This window comes from Rhinolophus sinicus, linkage group LG06 (assembly GCF_036562045.2).
Source record: "Rhinolophus sinicus isolate RSC01 linkage group LG06, ASM3656204v1, whole genome shotgun sequence".
Classification (NCBI taxonomy): Eukaryota; Metazoa; Chordata; class Mammalia; order Chiroptera; family Rhinolophidae; genus Rhinolophus; species Rhinolophus sinicus.
Window position 1 is genome coordinate 82274023 of NC_133756.1, and position 21566 is coordinate 82295588.

General features: G+C 49.6%; 1 protein-coding gene across 2 annotated transcripts in view; it reads left to right on the forward strand.

The window, feature by feature from the left end:
* Positions 1–21566, forward strand: part of DSCAML1 (DS cell adhesion molecule like 1) — a 356252-nt gene that overhangs the window by 252281 nt on the left and 82405 nt on the right. The window contains exons 4-7 of one of the 2 annotated variants that reach the window (XM_074335416.1): positions 7868–8014; positions 14270–14548; positions 18074–18349; positions 19699–19995. In XM_074335416.1, the coding sequence (XP_074191517.1) occupies positions 7868–8014; positions 14270–14548; positions 18074–18349; positions 19699–19995 (999 nt within the window). The remainder of the gene's footprint in view (positions 1–7867; positions 8015–14269; positions 14549–18073; positions 18350–19698; positions 19996–21566) is intronic. The other variant, XM_074335417.1, reaches the window with a different exon arrangement.

Sequence of the window (21566 nt, forward strand, 5' to 3'; positions counted from 1 at the left end):
AGCTTGGACTCAGCTGAGCTGCGGAACCAAGACAAGAATCAAAGTGGGAGCAATGGCCCAAACCAATGTGACAGTGGGGGTTAGAGAAGAGATCCCCACCCCATAAGGGGCACCATGGGACAGGACTCCAGGCCAGAGGTCCAGCTGCTTCACCCCATTGGAGGTGCCTCCTCTACAGCCAGGATTCATTCATTCATTACATGTTCACTGAGCACCTACTATGTGCCAGCCATGTTCTGGAGCTGGGATATCTCCTTACTTTCAGTGAGAAACACCACATGCTCTGAAAACAAAACGACTGGGCAAGGAATTGGGCAGGGACCTGGGATACAATCTAATTTTGACAGAGGGAATCAGGCAAGAACTCTCCAAGGAGCTGACATTTGAACAGAGACCTGAAACGAAGCCAGGAGTGAGTCAAAGAAAGAGCATGTCAGGCACAGAAGGAATAGTCACAAACAAAGGCCCGGGGGTGGAAATGAGCACATGCACACCGATTGGAAAACCTCTGTAGTAGATGGTCTCCAAGGAGTCTTACAACTCTGCCATTCTTTAAGCTAGGAATTCATACATTGCTGGGAGAGAAGAGACTTTATAGATGATCCAACTTATTTCTCTCACTCAATATTAAATCCTCTATGCCATGTGTTTCTTCAGCCTCTACTTAGATACCCCGGATGACAGGAAACTCACTACCTCATAAAGACACTCATTCCAATTCTTTATAATCTTGACGTTTTAAATGTTTTTCTTTTAATGGTGGTAATATACGCATAACATTCACCATCTTAAGCATTTTTAAGTGTTAAGTTTTAAGATTAGTAGTGTTTCAGCTCAGTTTTCAGTTCAGTAATGTTTAAGTTCAGTTTCATCTTGCAAATATGAAACGCTGTACCCATTAAACATCTCCCCTTCCTCCCCCTCCCCCACACATACACACATCCTGGCAACCACCACTCTACTTTCTGTCTCTATGAATTTGACTACTCTGGTAACTCATAAAAGTGGAGTCACACAGTATTTATCTTTTTGTGACTGACTTATTTCACTTAGCATAATGTCCCTAAGGTTTATGTATGTTGTAGCATGTGTCAGAATTTCCTTCCTTTTTAAGGCTGAATAATATTTCGTTGTATGCGTAGAACACATTTTCCTTACCATCCATTAATAGACACTTGATGCTTCCATCTCTTGGTTATTGTGACTAGTGCTGTTATGAACCTGGGTGAGCAAATATCTATTCAAGACCCTGCTTTTAATGCTTTTGTGTAGACACCCAGCAGTGGGATTGCTGGGTCACATGGTGATTCTATTTTTAATTTTTCAAGAAACGGCCATATTGTTTAATCTTGACTTTTGAATGCTCAAAAATAATTATTTTTTTAAAAATAAAAATAATAATTACTATTATTTTTAAAGATCTAACTGGATATAGCAGAAACAATGATTAACAGTGGCAAGGGGTTTGCCAGATGTAGAAACACTCAGAAATGAAAGTGAGTTAATCCAGAAAGGCTTCCTGAGGACGTAAATTTAGAGCTGGGATCTGACTTTTCTGAGTTTCTATTTCCTCATGGAAGTGGGGATAAAACTGCTTTAGAGTTTGGGGAAATTTCATTCATTCATCCATTATAGAAATATTTATCAAGTGCCTATTTTGTGACCACGACTGTATTCATGCTGAATAAAGTAAGAAACTATTGGAGGGTTTTGAGCAAAAGAGCCTCATAATCTGACTTAGCTTTTAAAGCACCACTTTGGCTGCCTGTTGGGAACAGACGGAGGAGGGCCAGGCGCCAAGCGGGTCCTGCTTCATTCAGTATCTTTCCTTCCCTTACTCTAGAGGCTTCAGGGGATCTGTCCACTCCACACCTTCCCACAAACCCTCAGGTCCCCCTCCTCTGCCAGGTACTCTTTCCCCACCAAACTGGCCTTCACACCTTCCTGAGATCAGAGAAGGGGCCCCATTCTTACAGAGGGCAGCTTTTCTCCTTCCAGTCCTCTGGAGTCACCAGAAGCCCCAAGCTTCCTGTCAAATATCTCTCCATGGCTCCTGCAACTCTGGGGCGTCTCCAAGACCAAGCTGTCTGACCTTTTGGAAAAAGACAGAAAAGATACTGTAGGCTCACTGGGCACCTGTGTGCAAGGTCTCAGAATTGACAAGGAACGTTCCCTTTATTTCCAAGCTCTTGAAGAGGAAGGGGGAGAATTGGCAGGAAGTCTGACCAACAGGGAGGCACTGAGAGCCCTAGTGGTCCCCAGCCCTTCATCTCCCTGAGATGGAATAACTTGTGCTGACATGTAATGAGCACCACCTATGTGCTGGCGACTTTTACATGCAGTACTTCATCTAATTCTCCTAACAACTCTGTGATGTAAGTCCTACTTATTATCTCCTGAAGGAGAAATGGAACTCAGAAAACTCCAGTACCATCATAGAGACGTCAATGGTCAGAGAGATGGGGTGGTACAAGTTAATCTTATCCAGTGTTTTCTGCCCTGACTGCCCCTTGCATCACCCAAAAAGCTTTTTAAAAACACTAATTTCCAGACCACACCTCCAGAGATTCTGAGTTTAATTTTAAAATCTCCTTAAATTATTCTAATGTACAAACACAGGTGAAAACACATGCCTAATCCAACTCCTCCCCCTTTTTATGAATGGAAAAGCTGAGGGCCTGAGAGAAGACTGGACTTCCCTAAGGTCACGTCATATTAGTTTCCCGGGGATGCCATAACAAACTACCATAAACTGGGTAACAGAAAGCAAAAGAGATGTATTGTGTCACAGTTCTGGAGATCAGAAATCCAAAATCAAGGTGTGGGCAGGGCATGCTCCCTCTGTGGGTTCTAGGGGAAGACCCTTCCTTACTTACCTCCTTTAGGTTTTGGGGTTCCCAGCAAGCCTTGGCATTTCTTTGCTTGTAGATGCATCACTGCAATCTCTGCTTCTGTCTCTGTGCGCCTGTCCAAATTTCCCTCTTTATAAGGACACCAGTCATATTGCATTTAAGGCACACCCTAATCCAGTATGAACTCATCTTAACTTAATTACATTTGCAAAGATCTTATTTCCAATAAGGTCACATTCACAAGCTCTGGGTAGACATTAATTTGGGGGGGAACAGTATTCAAGCTAGTACGTACCCCATCATTAGTGGCAGAGCCAGGACTCCAATCTAGTCTCCTAAGTCCCATCCTATGCTTGCCCCACCACACCGGGTTGCTTGTCCCCTCTTTATTCTCCTCCTCTTAATAATGGCTTCTTCGAGCCCCCTCCCCACCCTTCACCAGCCCCCAGCACTGATGACCACACCTTTCCTGATGGAAGGACATTGTCTTCTAAATATGGAATCCCAGAGGACAGAGACCAAGTTCCAGACTTGTCCATGGAGCCTAGCCCAGGACCAAGGGTGCTCCATAAAGACTTGATTAACAGAGCCAAACTGAATTAAATGAATGAGTGCTCCTTCATGAGGCAGGGAGCACCCCACTGACAGAAGCAACAAAGCAGAGGCTGGCTGACAACACATCCCTGTAAGACGTACTGTCATTCTAGGAGAGTTGGGCTAGTGCAGAGCTTTGAAAGAACATAAGAAGTGAGCTAATGGTCTAATTAGTTGAACTAATGGGCTCTACCACTTACTAGCTGTGTGACCATGGGCAGGTATCTAACTTATCTGTGCTTTGATTAGTATTAATAATAGCATCTATTTCAAAGGGTTGTGGGGGTTAAATGAGATAATGTTTATAAAGCCTTTGGCCTAACATGTAATAGGTGCTCAATAAATATTCAGCTTTTATAAAAGGACAGGCCTGCTCTAGGTCACCAGGAAAATGGATGATGAAGCAGGATGGAGTATTTGTAGTAACAATGAAAAGAAGAAAAGGATTCATTAACCACACACAGTAGTTCCCTGGTCATAGGTGTGTTCACAGATGAAACCACAGCCTTTGAGCTGTGACAGTCAAGCAGTACTAATGGCAGTGTCTGCATTTAAACATAGTTCTATAGCCTAGTCTTAGAGCCTAAAGGAAAGGGACCCTCCCGTGTATACCCACAGGGACACTTGGCACCCAGCACCCTAGCCCCTGACCACTAAATGCCATTAGTAACTCCCAGTTATGTTGTCCACCAAAAATTATCCCAGACACACATTTCCAAATGGCCTCAGGATGGGGGCTGGATGCAGAGAGATCCTCGCTGCCACTCTTTCCTTCCTCCAGCAGGATGCAGCTTGCTCCAAGGAGGAGCCAAGATGTGGAACAGCAGCTCCTCTCCCCATGGCAGGGATGGCTGGTCCTATCTGGGGCATGGAGTATGGGCTGCCAGACTACCAGGGCACCAGGCTGGAGCCAGCCTTGGAGGCCAGCCATGTTGTGGAGCCCTGGCCCCTCTGAACCCCCCACCAACTGGCTGTGCTTCCTCCCCTCTCCACAAACGACACCGTATGCCGCTCACTCCACAAACCGCTTGCTCCCTCATTCCCCAGCAGGGCCCATCATCTGATTCTCATCAAACATGCAGAACTGATGTTGCACAAGGCTCCCCCAGAGGGGATTAACATAATACCCCTGATTTCTTCTTCCCCTCATTCTCTCTGCATCCCCCTGGCTGCAGCCTGCCTTTGTTTCAGGAGCAATACACTGTGTCTGGAAACGTTACTGCAATTAAATATGCACGAGGAGGGGGGAAGAGAGGGGGGAAATGAGGACAATGAAGGATGTGAAACATCAGATGCAGCAGCTGCTTGTTGCTATGGAAACCCCAGCTCCCCACCACCATCACCACAGCACCCCTTCTTCCCAGCTTCAAATTCCAGTGGGGCAAATGCTGCCTGGTCCTGGGGTGCTGGGAGCTGCGGGATCACAGGGTCTTAGCTGTCCAGGCTGGAGCACCTGTGGGCTGCTGGAGTTGGTTTGGAGTCCTTCCTGTTTCTCCTCACCCTGCTGCCACCACCTCTGACCGTGGCCCTTCTGATTGGCAGCAACACCCTCCAGTAGGTCTATGTTCCAGTCCCACTTACATAATAAATGACAGGAGAGTGTCTGCATTTGACTTAGGCATGTCACAACATGGAGACATCACGGCACACTCGGAGTCTCGTGGGGGAGCCAGGCTTTCTCTGAGCTTCCTGCAGGTCCTCTCTGCCAGCAGCAGGGCTTGGCTCCTTCTCGCTCCCTTTTCGTCTTTTACACACAGCACTGGGTGGGGTCTGCATGGTGTAGACTGTGTGTTGGAGGGAGTGGGGCGGGGTCCATCCGCTCCAGGTTCCAGAGGACTGGCAGGCTGCCAGACAGCTGAGCGTTCACCTAGGGGGAGCCCAACAAGGTGGTGCTCAGCAGGGATCCGTGTGAAGCCCCAGGCCTGGGCCCACAGAGCAAGGTGTCCAAGAGCGGAGAGAGAAAAAGTGGCCTAGCAGCAGTGTGTGGACACCAGGAGAGCCTGTGGGTGACTGCAAAGAGAACGTGACGCAGTAGCATAACGGGGCCGCCTCCCCATGCCCACCCCGTCCCCCTAACAAGTGGATTCAGTCTTAAGCTGGAGGTTGGTAGTCCTGCTCTATCCGGCCCTGGTCACATAAGGCTGATGTGTTTGCTCCCCACCACTTGGCAAAGTGCCTGGCACATAGGGTAGTCCTGTACAAAGATGAGTGGAGGGGGGAAGACAGGAAGAATGGGACAGGAGGTGGGAGGCAGGGAGAATTAGATTTCTTGCTACACCAAAGTTTATTAAGAAGCCAGAGACCAACCAGAGTGATGAAGTTATTTGAAACCATATTAAATGAATAACTATTAAAAAATAAAATCCTAAGACTGCTTAGCCTGAAGAAAAGTCAAAGGATATGATAGCTGCCTTCTAGTATATGAGGCAGTGTGTCAGTAACACAGGTTTAGACCGGTTCTGTAGAGCTCCAGTTAGTAGAACCAGGTCCCAAGGAGGGAGTTACAATGAGACCGATTGTGACCAAGGAAGACCTTTCTGAAAGTCAGAACTGTCTACTTTGGAATGGGCTACTGAGTGAGGTAATGAGTTCCCCAGCCTGGGAGATATTCAAATAAAAGTTGGAGAACATTTGTCAAAGATGTAGTCAAACACATTCAGCTTTTCAACCTTGCAATTCTACAGCATCCCTTGTCGGAAAGTGTCCTTTGGTGAGGTCCCCATCTCCAGATGCTGAGATCTTGAACTTGTGCCTAGAGGGATGGGATACCGCTGAATATTCCTGGTAGGAGGGTGAACCAGTATCCAAGCTCTTGTCATTGGTTTAGGAGATCACTCAGCCCCCCAGATAGAAGGAAGGCAACCTCTGATCTCTAAATCATAGGATTGGAAAGTCAGGGAGCCACCCAGCATGTTTCCCTATGGAAGCCTGACATTCTGATGTCAGCAGGTCCTTCCTGTGGAGTCAACATTACCCTCCCCCCATCTTTCTTTTAAGTCATTGTTACTGTCCTGATTCCAATGCCTCCTCCCAAAGGAAATGGCAGCCTGGGGTCTTTTATGCCTTCCTAGGAAAGAAGCTAAGCCCCCAGAGAATAGGCAGAGGGATCCAAAGTTATGTTCTCAATCTCAGTCTGTCTGGGTCTTAGGTGGGAAGACACTGCCAGAAACTTAGGGAGTCCAGAGCTGAATACAAGCCCCTCCCCAACTCTCATGTTCTGACTAGCTCAAGTTCATCCTTTGTCTTAGAACCTTGGACAAGAAAAGCCAATCTATTTCTGAGTGGAGTCTTATGTCAATATCAGTCAAATGGGTATACTACTGCCTGTCCTTCTGACTTCCCTGCCAAGTCCTGACCATAAAAGGCTGTGGAGGTGGCAGGAAAGGTCAAGTATTGTGCCTGCGCCTTTACCTTACACAGAATGGGTATTCAAGAACTGTTTGTTTAATGATTATCGTGTATCTGCATCTCCACATCCCCATTCCTAGTGCAGCTCAGCCTCAATAATTGTTTGTTGAATGAATAAATGATTAAAATTGAGAGAAAAGGATTGAGGTTTGTGTTTGGTTCAATGCAGAGAGAGAGCTGGGAGCTGGAAGGCCTGAGTTCCGGTCCATTTACTCACTGTGTGACTTGAAAATGGAGATGACACAGTTGTAAGAACAAATAACAGTAGTTCCGGGCAAGATGGCAGAGTAGATGAATGTTGTGCTTGCCTCCTTCTATGACCATATTAAAATTACAACTAAATTATAGAACAATCAACCTCAAGAACCATCTGAAGACTGACTAGCTGAACAGAACCCTTAAAACTAAGGATATAAGAAAGAGGCCATGTCAAGATTGTTGACTAATAATAATAATAGGAAATGTCTCAGCATTTAATATGTACCAAGCACCATAGAAAAGAAGAACAAATAAGCAATGAATATGAAAGAACTTAGCAAACTCTTGCAAAGAGGTAAGGCAGATGAGGACTACTATTCTGAGTCCTGTGTGCCAGACAGTTATTTTTTTAATCCTTATATCCATTCTATGAAGTATTATTTACACCTCATTATAGATAAAGCTCAGAGAAGTTAAATAACTTTCCCAAGGTCACACACCTAATCAGAGGAAGAGTCAGACTGGAACCCAGATCTAGGTCTGACTCTAAAGCCCAATGCCGTTCTGTAAAACACTAAAGCATTTACACTGAAAGAAATAATTACTGTAATTTCTATTTGTTTTTATATAGAAAATCCTCATCTACTGGAGATGCTACTCTGCCTTCGAGGCTGCACCAACTTCACTCCCTTGTTTTCCCCGTCACCTCCTCTCCCTGGACCTAGCTTGGGAGTAGGCCAGCTGCCAGCCCAAGCTGTTTCTGGTGGTATGCCCAGCCAGGGGAGTAATGGACTATGTCCTGATTGTGTCTCCAGAAAACAGGTTTTTTATTACTTACCACGGCGGGCTGTACATCTCTGACGTGCAGAAGGAGGACGCCCTCTCCACCTATCGCTGCATCACCAAGCACAAGTATAGCGGGGAGACCCGGCAAAGCAATGGGGCCCGCCTTTCTGTGACAGGTAGGCAAGCGGGTTGGGGAGGGAGGGTACCAGCCCGCCCTGGGTTTGGGCATGTCCACACCATGGATTGGGCGTCTGCTAGGTACTCAGGGCACCCAGAGAAGGAGATTCAAGGACATAGCTATAGGAACTGCTGGGGCACACCTTGCCCAATTTGGTTTGGGGGCACACTCATATAAGGATTCCAGAGATAAATTATTTTTAGGAATCTGTACCTGAGGAAGCTTAAAAATCTCCTGAAGAACTGATTGCTCTCCTCATAAATATGTTGCCATTTATCAAATATTGAGAGTCATGGAGCCCATCCTTCTTTCCTTTTTTTCCTTTGCTGCCAGGAAGTTGATAGATAGACCATGATGCTCAAACATAATAATGATTAGATTATACCGGATTGGATTGGATTAGATTGGCTTAGGAAGGGTTGTTTTTGTTTCTTTTTTTTTTTTTTTTTAAGATTTTATTGGGGAAGGGGAACAGGACTTTATTGGGGAACAGTGTGTACTTCCAGGACTTTTTTTCCAAGTCAAGTTGTTGTCCTTTTTATCTTAATTGTGGAGGGTGCCATTCAGCTTCAAGTTGTTGTCCTTTCAGTTTTAGTTGTGGGGGGCACAGCTCAGCTCCAGGTCCAGTTGCCGTTGCTAGTTGCAGGGGGCACAGCCCACCATCCCTTGCAGGAATCAAACCGGCAACCTTGTGGTTGAGAGGACACGCTCCAACCAACTGAGCCATCCGGGAGCTCAGTGTCAGCTCACCGTGTTCAATCTTAGTTGCAAGGGGCAGAGCCCACCATCCCTTGCGGGACTCCAGGAGTTGTACCGGCAACCTTGTGGTTGAGAGCTCACTGGCCCATGTGGGAATCGAACTGGCAGCCTTTTGTGTTAGGAGCACGGAGCTCCACTTGCCTGAGCCACCAGGCCGGCCCCAGGAAGGTTTTTTAATTTCCTTATGTTTCTAAGTATTTTTTAAGATTCTATTTTATCTATTTATGGGTACATTTAAATCTTTTGTTGTAGCCCCCTCACAACATTTGAAAGTAGGCAGAATATAATTTGTAAACAAAAATATTTATAAATTAAATAAAAGGTTCTTATTCTGAGTGATTGATTATAACTTCTTAAGGAGGGCTGGAAGCTAATATTTACTGAATCCTCCTATGTACCAGAAATTTCACTCAATGCATTTTCTGTTAGTCACCATAATAGCCATGTGAGGTGTGCACTGCCCTTCTTATGTCTACAGGTGAGAAAACCAGTTCTTGGGGAAGCTAGGCCACTTGCCCCAGCAGTGAGAGGCACAGCCAGAATTCACACTCTGATCCCAGCTTCCTCCAGCTCCCAACTGCTCGTGGAAGGGGCCAGTTGAACACCACGCACATGCCCCAGTCACAGAGTAAAGAAGGCCACATGGTGCTCCTCAAGGAAGGATTTCTGGACAGTGCTTTTCAAACTCTTTCAACAACAATCCCCAGACAGACGTTTTTATCATAATCTCTGCAATTGCAATGCACTCTGATATTTTCTATTCTATTTTATCCCATTTTGATTTACTTAAATGCTGGTCACACCTTTACCAAATGGATTTAACAACTTCCTAACAGTTTGTGACTTGCAATTTGAAAAGCTCTGCTCTTGAATAGGTGGGATTAGAGTGGCTTTTGCAAGGAGGATGAACTGATAGTTAGGACTCCTGGGTTTGGACACTAGACTCACCAGGTCAGGCAACCTTCCTGGGCCGCTGGAAAAGTGCTTAGCTAGGTGACCGCTCTGACATTGTGTGGTTTGGCAAGGACTGACTACCCTGACCAACAGATGAGTTTCTCCAGTATCCCTTCTCATTTGCCTAATTCATTCATAGGTAAGACCAGGAGAGCAGGAGTTAGGAGGGCAAGGATCAGGCTCTTTGATTCCTCCTTGTGTCTCCAGCAGCTGGCCCTATACCTGGCACATAGTAGGTGCTAAGCAAATATTTATGAAATTAACCAACGCCAAGAGAAACTGTGTTGTCGTAGGGGGAGGAGGTGGGGTTGCACTATGCAGCCCCGTATTTGTGGCTAGACTTTGGAATCTACCACCCAATTCCCAAACGTGTCAGAGTTGTTCCATTCCAAATTGTAGGGACTTATTTATATGGTGCTTTGCATCTCATTTGCATGCTGCTCATACAATGTGGGAAAGGTACAGAAAGCCCTACTCCTGCAGACCTGTTCCTTTCTCCTGCCCAAATATTTAGCCCTTCATCCTACTAAGCTCACCTCCACTTTTGGGGGGAATAGGGAAGAGTTCCCTCAAAAAAGACACTCTTTAAACTGGAGGATATGCCAACCCTTCTCCTTCTGCCCTTCTCTTTCTTGCCCACCAGCTCATAAGAGAAGGGGACATGGGCAGAGAACGAGAGGTAGCACCTAGAGACTCAGATGTAGAGCCCAAATAGAGAAACAAAGCAATAAGGATAGGAAGGTTCCCAGACAGACAAAAGTGGAGAGGCACAAGCATGGAGAAAGACAGAGGAGACCAGAGTAAAGGGGACCTAAAGGGAGGAGCGAACTGAAGGAAGGAAACAGAGGGGAGCCAAGGGGAAGGGCCTCTCCCTGACTGACAGGGGCCCTGATGTGATGTGAAGTGACAAGGTGATCTGCAAGCTGCTTGTTTTGGGAAAAATGCAACTGGTACTACAGTGAGGCAGTGCAGAGGGGAATTGGGTGAGGGGCGAGTGTATGACAGGGGGGCTCAGGCCTCAGCTTTGAGCCCCACAGGGCCCTCCACTCCCAGAGTTGAGAATGGGGGTCAATTTCAGGGAGCGTTGGGTTTCTGCTGAGATGTTTCACTCTTTAGTGACCAGAGCCCGGTGAGCTCCTGCGGCTGATGGCAGAAAAGGGTGTGGTCCCTCCTGGCCAAAAGCTCTGGGCCAGGAGCTGGAATCCAGGGATGGAGAGATGCAGCCTGGGTGTCTTGGCAGAGGCACTTGGTGGCTGAGAGGGTCTGAGCTGGGCACACTCCCAAGGGCTGGTGGTCCCTCCCTCTCCCCAGGCCCAAAGGCAAGAGGAGCAGGTGAGAATAACACAGTGGCAGTGTGCTGTAGGTGGCCATTTGATAAAGTGAGAGGGAGGGAAAAGGAGAGAGATGCTGACTGATGAATCAGGCCACACTTTCAGTGTTAGGCTCTCCACTCATCGAGCAGCGCAACCTGGCAGAAAATCATGTCTCCAAACCTCAGCTTCTGCCTCTGTAAAATGGGAGTAACAAAATGTACCCCACTGGGTTGTTATGAAAATGAAATAGGGTACAGGATGCAAAAAGCTTAGGGGTGTGCCTGACACAGGAAGCACTCAATAGAGAATAGCTGCTGCTTTTGCTGTTATAGCTGTGATAGTTCTCTTGTTGCTGCATTATTATTCCTACATTGCCAAACCTTTGGCGGGTGCCCCCCAACTTTCATTTTTCTGTATTTTCCAAGGGAGAGGAGACAGTTGCAAGAATAGTCCAAGTCCTCTAAAATATAACCTAATAATAACCATGCCACGCACCTAGGTGCTGTTTTGAGTTTACCAAGTGCTTTCAAGTGCATTAACTCTGTGGCATAGGCGTTACCATCCACATTTATAAAGCAGGGAACCAGTGGCCAGAGGCTGGGACTAGAACAGGGCTCCCCAGCTCACGGAGTCCAGAGCCTGGTGCAGAAGCGACTTTTGGGGGTGCCCTTTTCAGGCAGCACTGTTTAACCGACTGGGGTAGGTCCCAGCAGCCTCCCGGGGGGGTGCACCATCCCCCAGCCCAGTCGCAGTGCCCTGGGGATTTCTCAGGGCTGGCCATCTGTCTCCCCAGCCTTGCACCGGCCCTGGCAGCCTCGGATCCCCCCGGGCTGTCGCAGTACACGCCGCAGCGTTTTACTTCTGCTCCAGAGTAATGAAAGAGGTTTCTTTCCCTCAGAATTTAATTTCACGCCTGAGACTCGGTGATTAATTCCCTCCCCCCCACCTCGCCCCTTCCTCCACCGCCCTGTCAGCCCCTCTGCTTGTAAATTCTGCGGTGTGCCACGAAATTTCTGTGTTTTGCATCAATTAAGTGTCACATTGAGTAATTCTTCCCTGGCACCAGGTTTGTTTATCCCAACCATTCCCACAGGGTTGTGGGGGGAAGAGGCCACAGAAGCTAGCAGGGAGGGGGGAGGGCCCCAAATAGTAACTGCCCAGCACATCTGCGTTGTGATTTAGTGTGATTTAGCGTCAAGCTCTTTGACATACATTTTGCCATTGTTACCTACCACAACCTTATGAGATCTGGAGGCAGCCTTATCACCTCTACCTCGTGTGCAGATAAGGAAACTCAGGCTCTGAGAAATCGCAAGACTCTCCAAGGTCACACAATGATCTGTGACCCAGGCAGACTTGTACCTGGGTCTCCTGAGCCCCAGCTGAGCATTGGAGCGTGGAAAAGGAGCAGAGTCTTCTAGAAAGTCATTCTCCCAGGGAGGAGAATTTGTAGCCCAAACCCTCTCCAAGAAAGATGAGCTGAGGACAGACAGAATTTCCCATCAGACAAGAATTTACTCCGCTGATCTTGAGTAAAACTCAGATTAGATGGCTCCATGTCGCATCCCATTTACTGAACAAGAGTGAGGGGAGACCCAGTTTCCAATCTTGGCTTTGCAGTATGATCCTGGGCAGGTCACCACACTTCTCTAGTCTCAGGATTCTCATCTGTGTGTGCCCTCCAAGGTCCTTAAGCCAGCTCTTCTATTCCAAGCCTATAATATTCTACAGTGTGGGAAGAGCACATCACTGGCCCACCCCATGCCTGAGTGCCCCCGTTCATCCTCCCTCAAATATTAATGGTTCCTCGGCCGAGGGCCCTGCTCTGTGCCAGGCACAGAAGATACAGCAAAGGATTAATGCTGACCCACGATGCTCACAGTCTTCCAGAGAGGCAAACATAGGGCCTGGTGCTAACTGCTGCTGGCAAGGGCCATGGGGGAGGTAGCGACAGTGGTGCTTCTGGGGAGGGAAATGGGGTGGCTGGAGACAGGGGTGAGGGAGCCTCTCTTTTCACTGTGTACTCTTCTATACTTTTGGAAGTTTTGTCATGTGTATGTATTACACTTTTGAATTTTTTATTTAGAAAGAAAAGGTTGTTTGAAAATAAAATTTTTAAAAAAGGTAACTATGGGAGTCCAGTGAAAGTGGCCTGGGGGAGACGTCCAGAGGGGTGACGTGTAAGCTGGTTTGTGAAAGATGAATAGGGGTTGGCCAAGCAGAGTGGGCTGGCTGGGCATCCAGGAGGAGGACAGTGCGATGACATGCGTGCCACAAGTGGGAAACGGTTGAGATGAGAGGTGCAGGGAGGTAGTGTAAACAGATCAGGCCAAGGGCCTGTTTGGGGCTAATCATAGAAGGCCTTGGAATTCAGAATAAGTGTGGATAGTATCATGTAAGTAGAGGGGGTACTATGGAGGTTTTATAGCAGGGGGCGGTCACCAAGGGGCAGGAAGCCCAATGAGGACTTCTAGGGTGAGAACCAGACTGAGAGAGCAGCCAGAGTACCACTCAGAAGTGGCGTGAATCCTCCCACACAGGGGCTGGGTCTCCTGCAGTTTAGGGCCACAGATCTTGCAGTCACAGGTTCTTTTGGTTTGGGAATTGTTGGGGGTCGGGGTGGGGTGGTTTGCAGTAGGCTTAACTTCCAAATCTGTCTGGGCTCTGACGGAAATGCACTGGCCTTCTCTGATTCTGTCCAGATTGCCGGAGGGAGGAGACAGGACAAGGCAGGCAGATCGTTCCCCCATTCTGGAGGGTGGCCCACAGGCCAAGCTAAAGCCCAGACCAAGGCTTACCAAGAATCACAAACCTAAGATGTCATGATTCTCATGTCCGAGGGACTCACTGCTCCTGAGGCTTGGCTAAACCACAGGGACTGTCTGTATAAAGCGCACACACACTCTCCTTCTGTGCCTGATGTTCGCTTTCCCGTTCCCGTCTGTCTGTCTGTCTGTCTGTCTGTCTGTCTGTCATTCTAGCCTACTCCACCTGGCATGGCCTCTCCTCCTCCAGACCTGCTCCCCATCATAGTTCTCAGAGCCTCTGACTGGCCCAAGTGGGAGAGTTTGGGCCAGGGTCTTGGGCTCAGGGAGACACCATGAGCCCTCCCACGCTGAGTATTGCTCACTCTGGACACCAGTGGGCAGCAGGTTGCCTTTCCTTCCTCATGCCCACTTCACCCCACCCAAGACTAATCAGGGCCGCCGACACTTTCTGCCTTCCAGACCCTGCCGAGTCGATCCCCACCATCCTGGACGGCTTCCACTCCCAGGAAGTGTGGGCCGGCCACACCATGGAGCTGCCCTGCACTGCTTCCGGCTACCCTATCCCTGCCGTCCGCTGGCTCAAGGACGGCCGGCCCCTCCCGGCCGACAGCCGCTGGACCAAGCGTATCACAGGGCTGACCATCAGTGACCTACGGACTGAGGACAGTGGCACCTATATTTGTGAGGTCACCAATACCTTCGGCTCAGCAGAGGCCACAGGCACCCTCACGGTCATTGGTGAGTGGGGAAAAGCCCTCTTTCTGCCCCATCCCTGAAAGTAACCTTTGAGAGCACCGCAGTGTGATGGAGAAGGACATGGGGACAGCTGCACTGCCTCTGGCCAGCCCCAGGGGATCATTCCCTGGTTAGGGAAGGCGTTTGGTGTCCTGGGAAAAGTCCTGGGTTTGAAATCAGAAGACCTGCCTTTGGTTCTGGCATTATCAGATAGTGACTGACTTTGGGCAAATCACATAACCATGATCATCACCTCTGCGTCCTTGTGTGTAAAATGGGATAATGATTCCAGCCTTCCTACCTCCCAGAGGTCACAGGGTCAGATGGGACCATGAAGGTGATGGTGACAAGCTCACAGGGTTTCTTGGCGTGTCGGGAGGAGGTAGTGTCTGTACTGAAGGAAACAATGCTGATGTTAATCCATTAGAGAGGACATATGTATCCCATCAGAGGTGACATTCACAATATTTCTCATTATCAATCAGGTCAGACACTGGGTATAAACAACCAAGTCAGCCTTTCCAGGCTGTGCCAGCAAGTATTAATGCTGGTCCTTCCTGTTCCTCCCCATCTCAGAGCCACAGCAGTCCAGGGAGGCCATGTGGAGAGCAGGAGGCCTTAGTAGCAAGCCCCTGCTGCCGCTGAGCCCCTGGGTGGGGAGGGAAGAAGAGGCCGAGGGGCCGATGCCAGGGGAAGAACCCTAGAGAAGGACTAGTGAAACCCAGGGGCATCCTTTACCCTCACCCTACCCCTGCCCCTCTGTGGGGTGACCCAGCCTCAGCTTCCCCATCTATTAAATGAAGAGACCCTTCTAACTCTGGCATCCAGAGTTTGCCTCTGAGTTTCCTGATTTCTGGGCTGCAGGGAAGGTGTTGGGAGTAGTGGGGCTGGGATTCGGAGACCCTTGAGGATCTCACTCCCATGTGGCAGCAATAGCCTGAGTCCCTGAACGTTGTACCTGATGGCATCATGAGGGTCATTCAACCTGGACAGTGGAAGGAAGCCATCCAGAGGTAAATCCCACCCCATCCTGCAGAAAGGTTCCCTCTGCCACCACACCACCCATCTCATGAGTACAGAGATAGAGATCTGTAGACCTTCAGGTGGACCAGAGAAGCACAGCACAGCCCAATCCCTCCTGGGCTGGCCTTCTGGGCCTGGTGCCCTGTCGCCTCAGCCCAAACGTGGGCCCAGTCTCCTCTCCACAGTTGAGGGGCCCTGACAGTTGGAGTGTATCTGCAGTGCTGGAGAGAGGCCCTCCCCATGTGAATTCATTATGAAGCTGGAAGAGCAGAAAGAGCCCCAAGAAATGCTCTCTCTGGGAGTGACAGTGTATGACACAGATGCTTAGGTTGAAATGCTGAAAGCCTGGCTTCAGGGGGTTGGGGGCCTCCTTGTACAAACAAGCCCTAGATAGCAGAGCAGGCAGATAAAAGGGCCAGGGTTCGTACCCTACTTCTTGCACTAAGCACTATCCAAAACTGTTTGGTCTAATATTGCCTTCACTCTCTTCTCCACCCTCCTGCTACATACACACACACACACACACACACACAATTGCACTCACATTTACATACACACACATAGACTGTCTCAGGGAATAGGTCAGGAACATACTCCCAAATCCTTGGAAAATTAGCAAACCTGACTCAGCGTAATTTGGTGTTCACAGTACATACAGGCAAGCAAGTACTCACACACACACACACACACACACACACACGCACACGCACAGAGGCAGATATGTTGAAAGTTCCACTTCCCTGTACACATGTGCTCATATAAATATGGTGCCCATAGACAGATACATATATTCTTTCACCATAACATGCTCAGACCCTAGCATGTGCACACAGACACACAATGAGTAACTGCCTACAGCGTTGTACACACCCCACGGGCCCTGTACGCCTAAGTACACCTGATCCTGCTCTGATCCTCAGCTCCCACCATCCCCAGTGGGGCTGGCTGTACAACTGAGCTCAAAGGGAAGTGACACGGTTTTCTCTCTCTTCCATCCTCTCTGACAGCCCCTCTAGCCAGGTTTGTGGAGAGGAAACCAATGCTTTTCATAACCGACCCCCTAATTCTGCAACCAGGCCTCCCACCCATCATGCTGCCAAGCCTGAGCAGGAGCAGTGAGGATAGGGCAGCTGGGTGGCCAAACCCTGGGAGCCCTGGCTAGTGACTGCCCCAAGCCTCATTGTGCACTGACATTTCCTAGGCAGCAGACAGAGGCTCTGGGAACAAGTAGGGAGAGCTGAGCATGAGCAGACGCATGCACCCACCCAGACAGGCCTGAAGTCCCCCATCTCTGACAGGTTGCTTCATTGGGGGTCTCAGGCTCCTGCAGGCCTCAGCCGCCTTTCTAGAACCCCACGTCCATGGAGAACAGGAGAGAGGCCGACTTGGGGTTGGTAACCAGGCAGCCAGTGAGAAAAATCAATAAGTATGATACAGGCAGTGTAGGGGTATACAGATTAGAGACACCACCTGTTCTCAAGTGGCTCACAGTCCAGAGGGAAAGACAGACACAAAGAAGTGATTAAAGATTGTGTACTTAGCCTGGTGTTAGTTACATACATGGAAGTCCAGAAGAAGGATCCTTAACCCAGCCTGGGAGGGGAGTGGTGTCCAGGAAGGCTTCCTGGAAGAGATGACACCTGAGCTCAGTGTGGAGGATGAGTAGGAATTAGATAAAAAGGGCAAAGAGCACTCTAGGCAGAGGCCTTGGAGCAAAAAGTAGCCCAGGGTATGCAGGAAACATGGGCAGGCTGCTGCTCTAGAAACTGTGTCCCTGAGAAGAGAAGGCAGGCCCCCCAGGACCCTGATGCCCTCGAATGCCACACCAAGTTGTTCTGGTGGAACAAGTTGTGCCGTGGAAGTTCTGAGCAGGGCAGTCATCAGCTGCAGCATGGAGGACAGATGGAGGGATGCAGGGAAAAGGGTGGCAGAGAGGAGGGTGCTACCTCAGTCCAGGCCGGAGCTGTGGGCCTACAGCAGAGCAGTGGGCGTGGGGGTGATGAGCGGAGATCACAGATCGAGTGATGCATGTAAAGGAAGTCAGACCAGCAGCAGAAGGCAGCAGTTGGTTATCTGTACGGGTATGGAAGATGAGTGGCTGGGCCCAGGGTGCCTCCCTGCTGTCTGGGGTGGGTGACAGGAAGGATGATGAGCCAGTCAAGCTCCCATCCAACTTTGGAGCTGAAGAGAGCTTCACAGCCCCACTTGAGCAAAGGGACACACATCAAGAATGCTCAGACCATCAGAACAAGAGGTGCAGCGAGATCTCCTGGCTCGACCCTGCCATTTAACAGATATGTACATAAACTGAGACCTAGAGAAGGGAATTCACCAGGCCCAGGCCCCGCCCCAGCCTCCTCAAGGAGGCTGCAGACTGAACCTGGGCCTCTTGACTCCCAGGGCCTCTTATGCCCACAGCCTCCCTCCAACCATGCTCCACCCACACTAAGACCTTTTCCTTTTCTTTTCCCCCAATTTACCCTATGTCCCGCCGGCCCGGCCCAGACCCCCTTCATGTGACCCTCACACCAAAGAAGCTGAAGACCGGCATTGGCAGCACGGTCATCCTCTCCTGCGCCCTGATGGGCTCCCCTGAGTTTACCATCCGCTGGTACCGCAACACCGAGCTGGTGTTGCCCGACGAGGCCATCTCCATCCGCGGGCTCAGCAACGAGACCCTGCTCATCACCTCGGCCCAGAAGAGCCACTCAGGGGCCTACCAGTGCTTCGCCACCCGCAAGGCCCAGACCGCCCAGGACTTTGCCATCATTGTGCTTGAGGGTGAGCTGGGGCAGCCAGGACAGAGGGGTGGGTTCAGGACTCCCAAAGCCCGGCCAGGAAGAGCTCGACCCCAGGCCCCCTCCATCCCCTCCTGATAGGAGGCATTTATCCAGTACTTCCTACACACTAGGCAGATGCCTGTTTTATTTAATCCTCCAAGGGCCCTGTGTAGAAATACTTTTTTTTAATGTTACCTGTTTTGCAGTTGAGGCAATTGAGGCTTAGGGTCACTTGCCCAAGATCAAGTGACTGGCAGGTCAGAGCAGGGATGTGGAAAATGAGGCTGGTGGGAGGGGCAGAGAGTGGTGTGGGAGGGGCAGCCAGAAATGGAGGGCACGGGAAGAGGCAGAGGAGGGGCCAAGGCAGTGACCTGGTGGGCAGTCCCAGACTTGGCCAGGCACCAGGCTCTCCCCCGGTTTCAGACAAGGGACTCCCCAGAAATGGACAGGGGCTGGCAGACTGGCCAAGTGTTGGATCAACATCAGCATTTTGGTGTGAAATGTGGGTGGGATGTGGAATGCCCTGTTACATTTGCCTTGCTTTCTTTTTTTTAAGTACTTAACACCTATTTTAATCCTTTAAACAATCCTATGTAAAAGGATGGCCAGGGTCAACAATTACATCCCCCATGTTTCATGGAGGAAGCTGGGGCACCGGGGTTCGTTGTCCTGTCCGAGGTTACTCTTTTAGCCAAGACTAAGACCTGGTCACAGAGCCGCAACACCAGGACCAGGCAGCTTGCAATTTAAGCTCAAACTTCCGGCTGTTTGCTCCAGGCTTTGCTACAGCACCACCACCCCCTCCTGCCAGAATGAGCACTGAAATCAGACTCCACAGGTCCAGCCTGGTCAGGTCCTGGCTTTACCTACAGTTAACCTCTGAGCCTCCATCTTTATTAACAAAGGGACGAAAAAGAAGTAGGAAAGGAAAAGTTGAGAGGAGTAATATTAATTAAGCACTCCCAAAGCACTGTGCTAAGCATCTTTAATGCATTAATTCAGTTAATACTCACAACATTCGTATGAAGAATTTATGCTCATTATCCCCATTATCACCATCCTCCGTGGATAAGAGATGGAAAGGCTCAGAGAGGTTAAGTAACTTGCCGAAAGACACAGCTAAAGGGGTTGAGGGAGGATTCATATGGTTGAGGGAGGAGTCTTAATTCATATGAAGTGGTGATTGGCACCTCACAGGGTTTTGCAGATAGCACATGAATTCATGTACAAGAAAGTTCTTTATATTATTATGGCCACTGCTTTCCCTCCTCCCCTGGTGGGTGGTATGGCCTGGTGGGATGGTCACTCAGTGGCTGGGTGACTCTGAAGGGGGCTCCTCACTCCCTGCAGACGGCACGCCCCGCATCATCTCCTCCTTCAGCGAGAAGGTGGTCAACCCTGGGGAGCAGTTCTCACTGATGTGTGCGGCCAAGGGTGCCCCACCCCCCACTGTCACCTGGGCCCTGGACGATGAGCCCATCGTGCGGGATGGAAGCCACCGCACCAACCAGTACACCATGTCCGACGGCACCACCATCAGCCACATGAACGTCACGGGCCCCCAGATCCGCGACGGGGGTGTGTACCGGTGCACAGCGCGGAACTCGGTGGGCAGTGCTGAATATCAGGCGCGAATAAACGTAAGAGGTGCCTGTCTACATTTAAATATCAGAATAGGCTTTTGAGTTCCTTTGCCATCTCTGTGGTTACCATTATTCTTGTGGTGATTAGTACTTATTATCATTTTGATTTTAGTAGAGGTCTCTCTCCTCTTTCTTCCCCTTCCCTGCCCCTTCCCGCCCTCCCCCCTGCTTTCCATAGTCCCATCATCCAATGGTGTGTGTGTGTGTGTGTGTGTGTGTGTGTGTGTGTGTGTGTGTGTGGTACAGTTCACTGCCTTGGCATTCCCACACCCTCCTCTTCTCCTGTCTCATCTCCTGCAATCTGACCTGACCCCCCCCACCCCGCCCCTTCTTCCCAGCAAATATCTCTGGCCCCAGGTACACTAAGTACCCAGCTAGCATCCACCCGCCCAATCAGGGCCTTGCAAAGACAAGGACAGGGCAGGGCAGTATGGCTAGGCTGACCGATAATAGGTGTGTCCACCAAAGCTGTGCTCCCAGTGTCCCGCCACTGAGCCATCCCCCAAATACTCCAGGAGGCGTAAGCAGCAGGAGCCAGAGCATCATCTTCCCCCAATTCTCCATTCTCCTCCTCGCCCCACCTTAAGTCTCAAGCCATCGAGAGTGGGAGGCTCAGGCTGTGTGGGGTGCCCCACGGCAGGCAGCTACATGGGAAGGAGTCCTCAAAGTGATCAACCCCCTCGTTTCAGTTCTCTAAATCACTACGGGGAGAACAATCTCCTCTGAAGCTCTTTGCAGCCCTGTGAGGTCAAATTGGTCTTTATCTGACCCTACAGTGACCCCTGACCCAATGACTGAGGAAGAGCAAGGTTAGAAGAGGAAGGGCACTGGTCCAGCAGCGCTGGTAGCTGCCCTGGGGCAGGGAAGGGGAGCAGGGTGTTCATGCTAAATTCACCTGTGCGAGGTCTCCAACTCCACGTGAGAAACGTGCCCTCCATTTGGCCACCCTCCTGCCCTCTCCTCTGAATTGGAAGCGGTTAAGCTGCAGGGTCCTGGGAGAGTCCCTGATCCAGCCCCTCATCTACTGGGTGGGGAACCGGAAGCCTGGAGTTTCTTGTGCCCCCTCCAGCACTGCCCTGACTGGTGGCCTCCGAGCCCCTTTACAGCCCCCACATTGCCATCTGTTGAGCTGACCCAGCTGATGACACTCTTTTTCCCCAGCCAGTGAGAGCAGAGCTCCCCTTTTATAGTCCCTTCTCAGGGGCCCACAAAACACATGTTGAAAGAAAATCATCAGTTCACTCAATAAAGACCTTTTTATTGTCCTTTAAACATTTAATGTATATAACATCCTTTTGGGTACAAGACCATTATGAGGAATTGAATGAAAATAACAAAATCTCCACATTTCCATTTTAACCCAAACATCTTGATTTCCTCATAAATGAGGACTTGCCTCCCAAATCTCGGTCATTTCTTAGTGAGGCTTCAGTTTGCTCACATACCCACTTCCACTAGGGGAATGGATTCTTGCCCCAGGCATGAATGGCACATGTCTGTTTGCAACTATTTGAAGCTAGTAACAGAGAGTCCTGGAGAGACCACAGGTGCCCCCAGTTCCAGCCTCTACCTTTA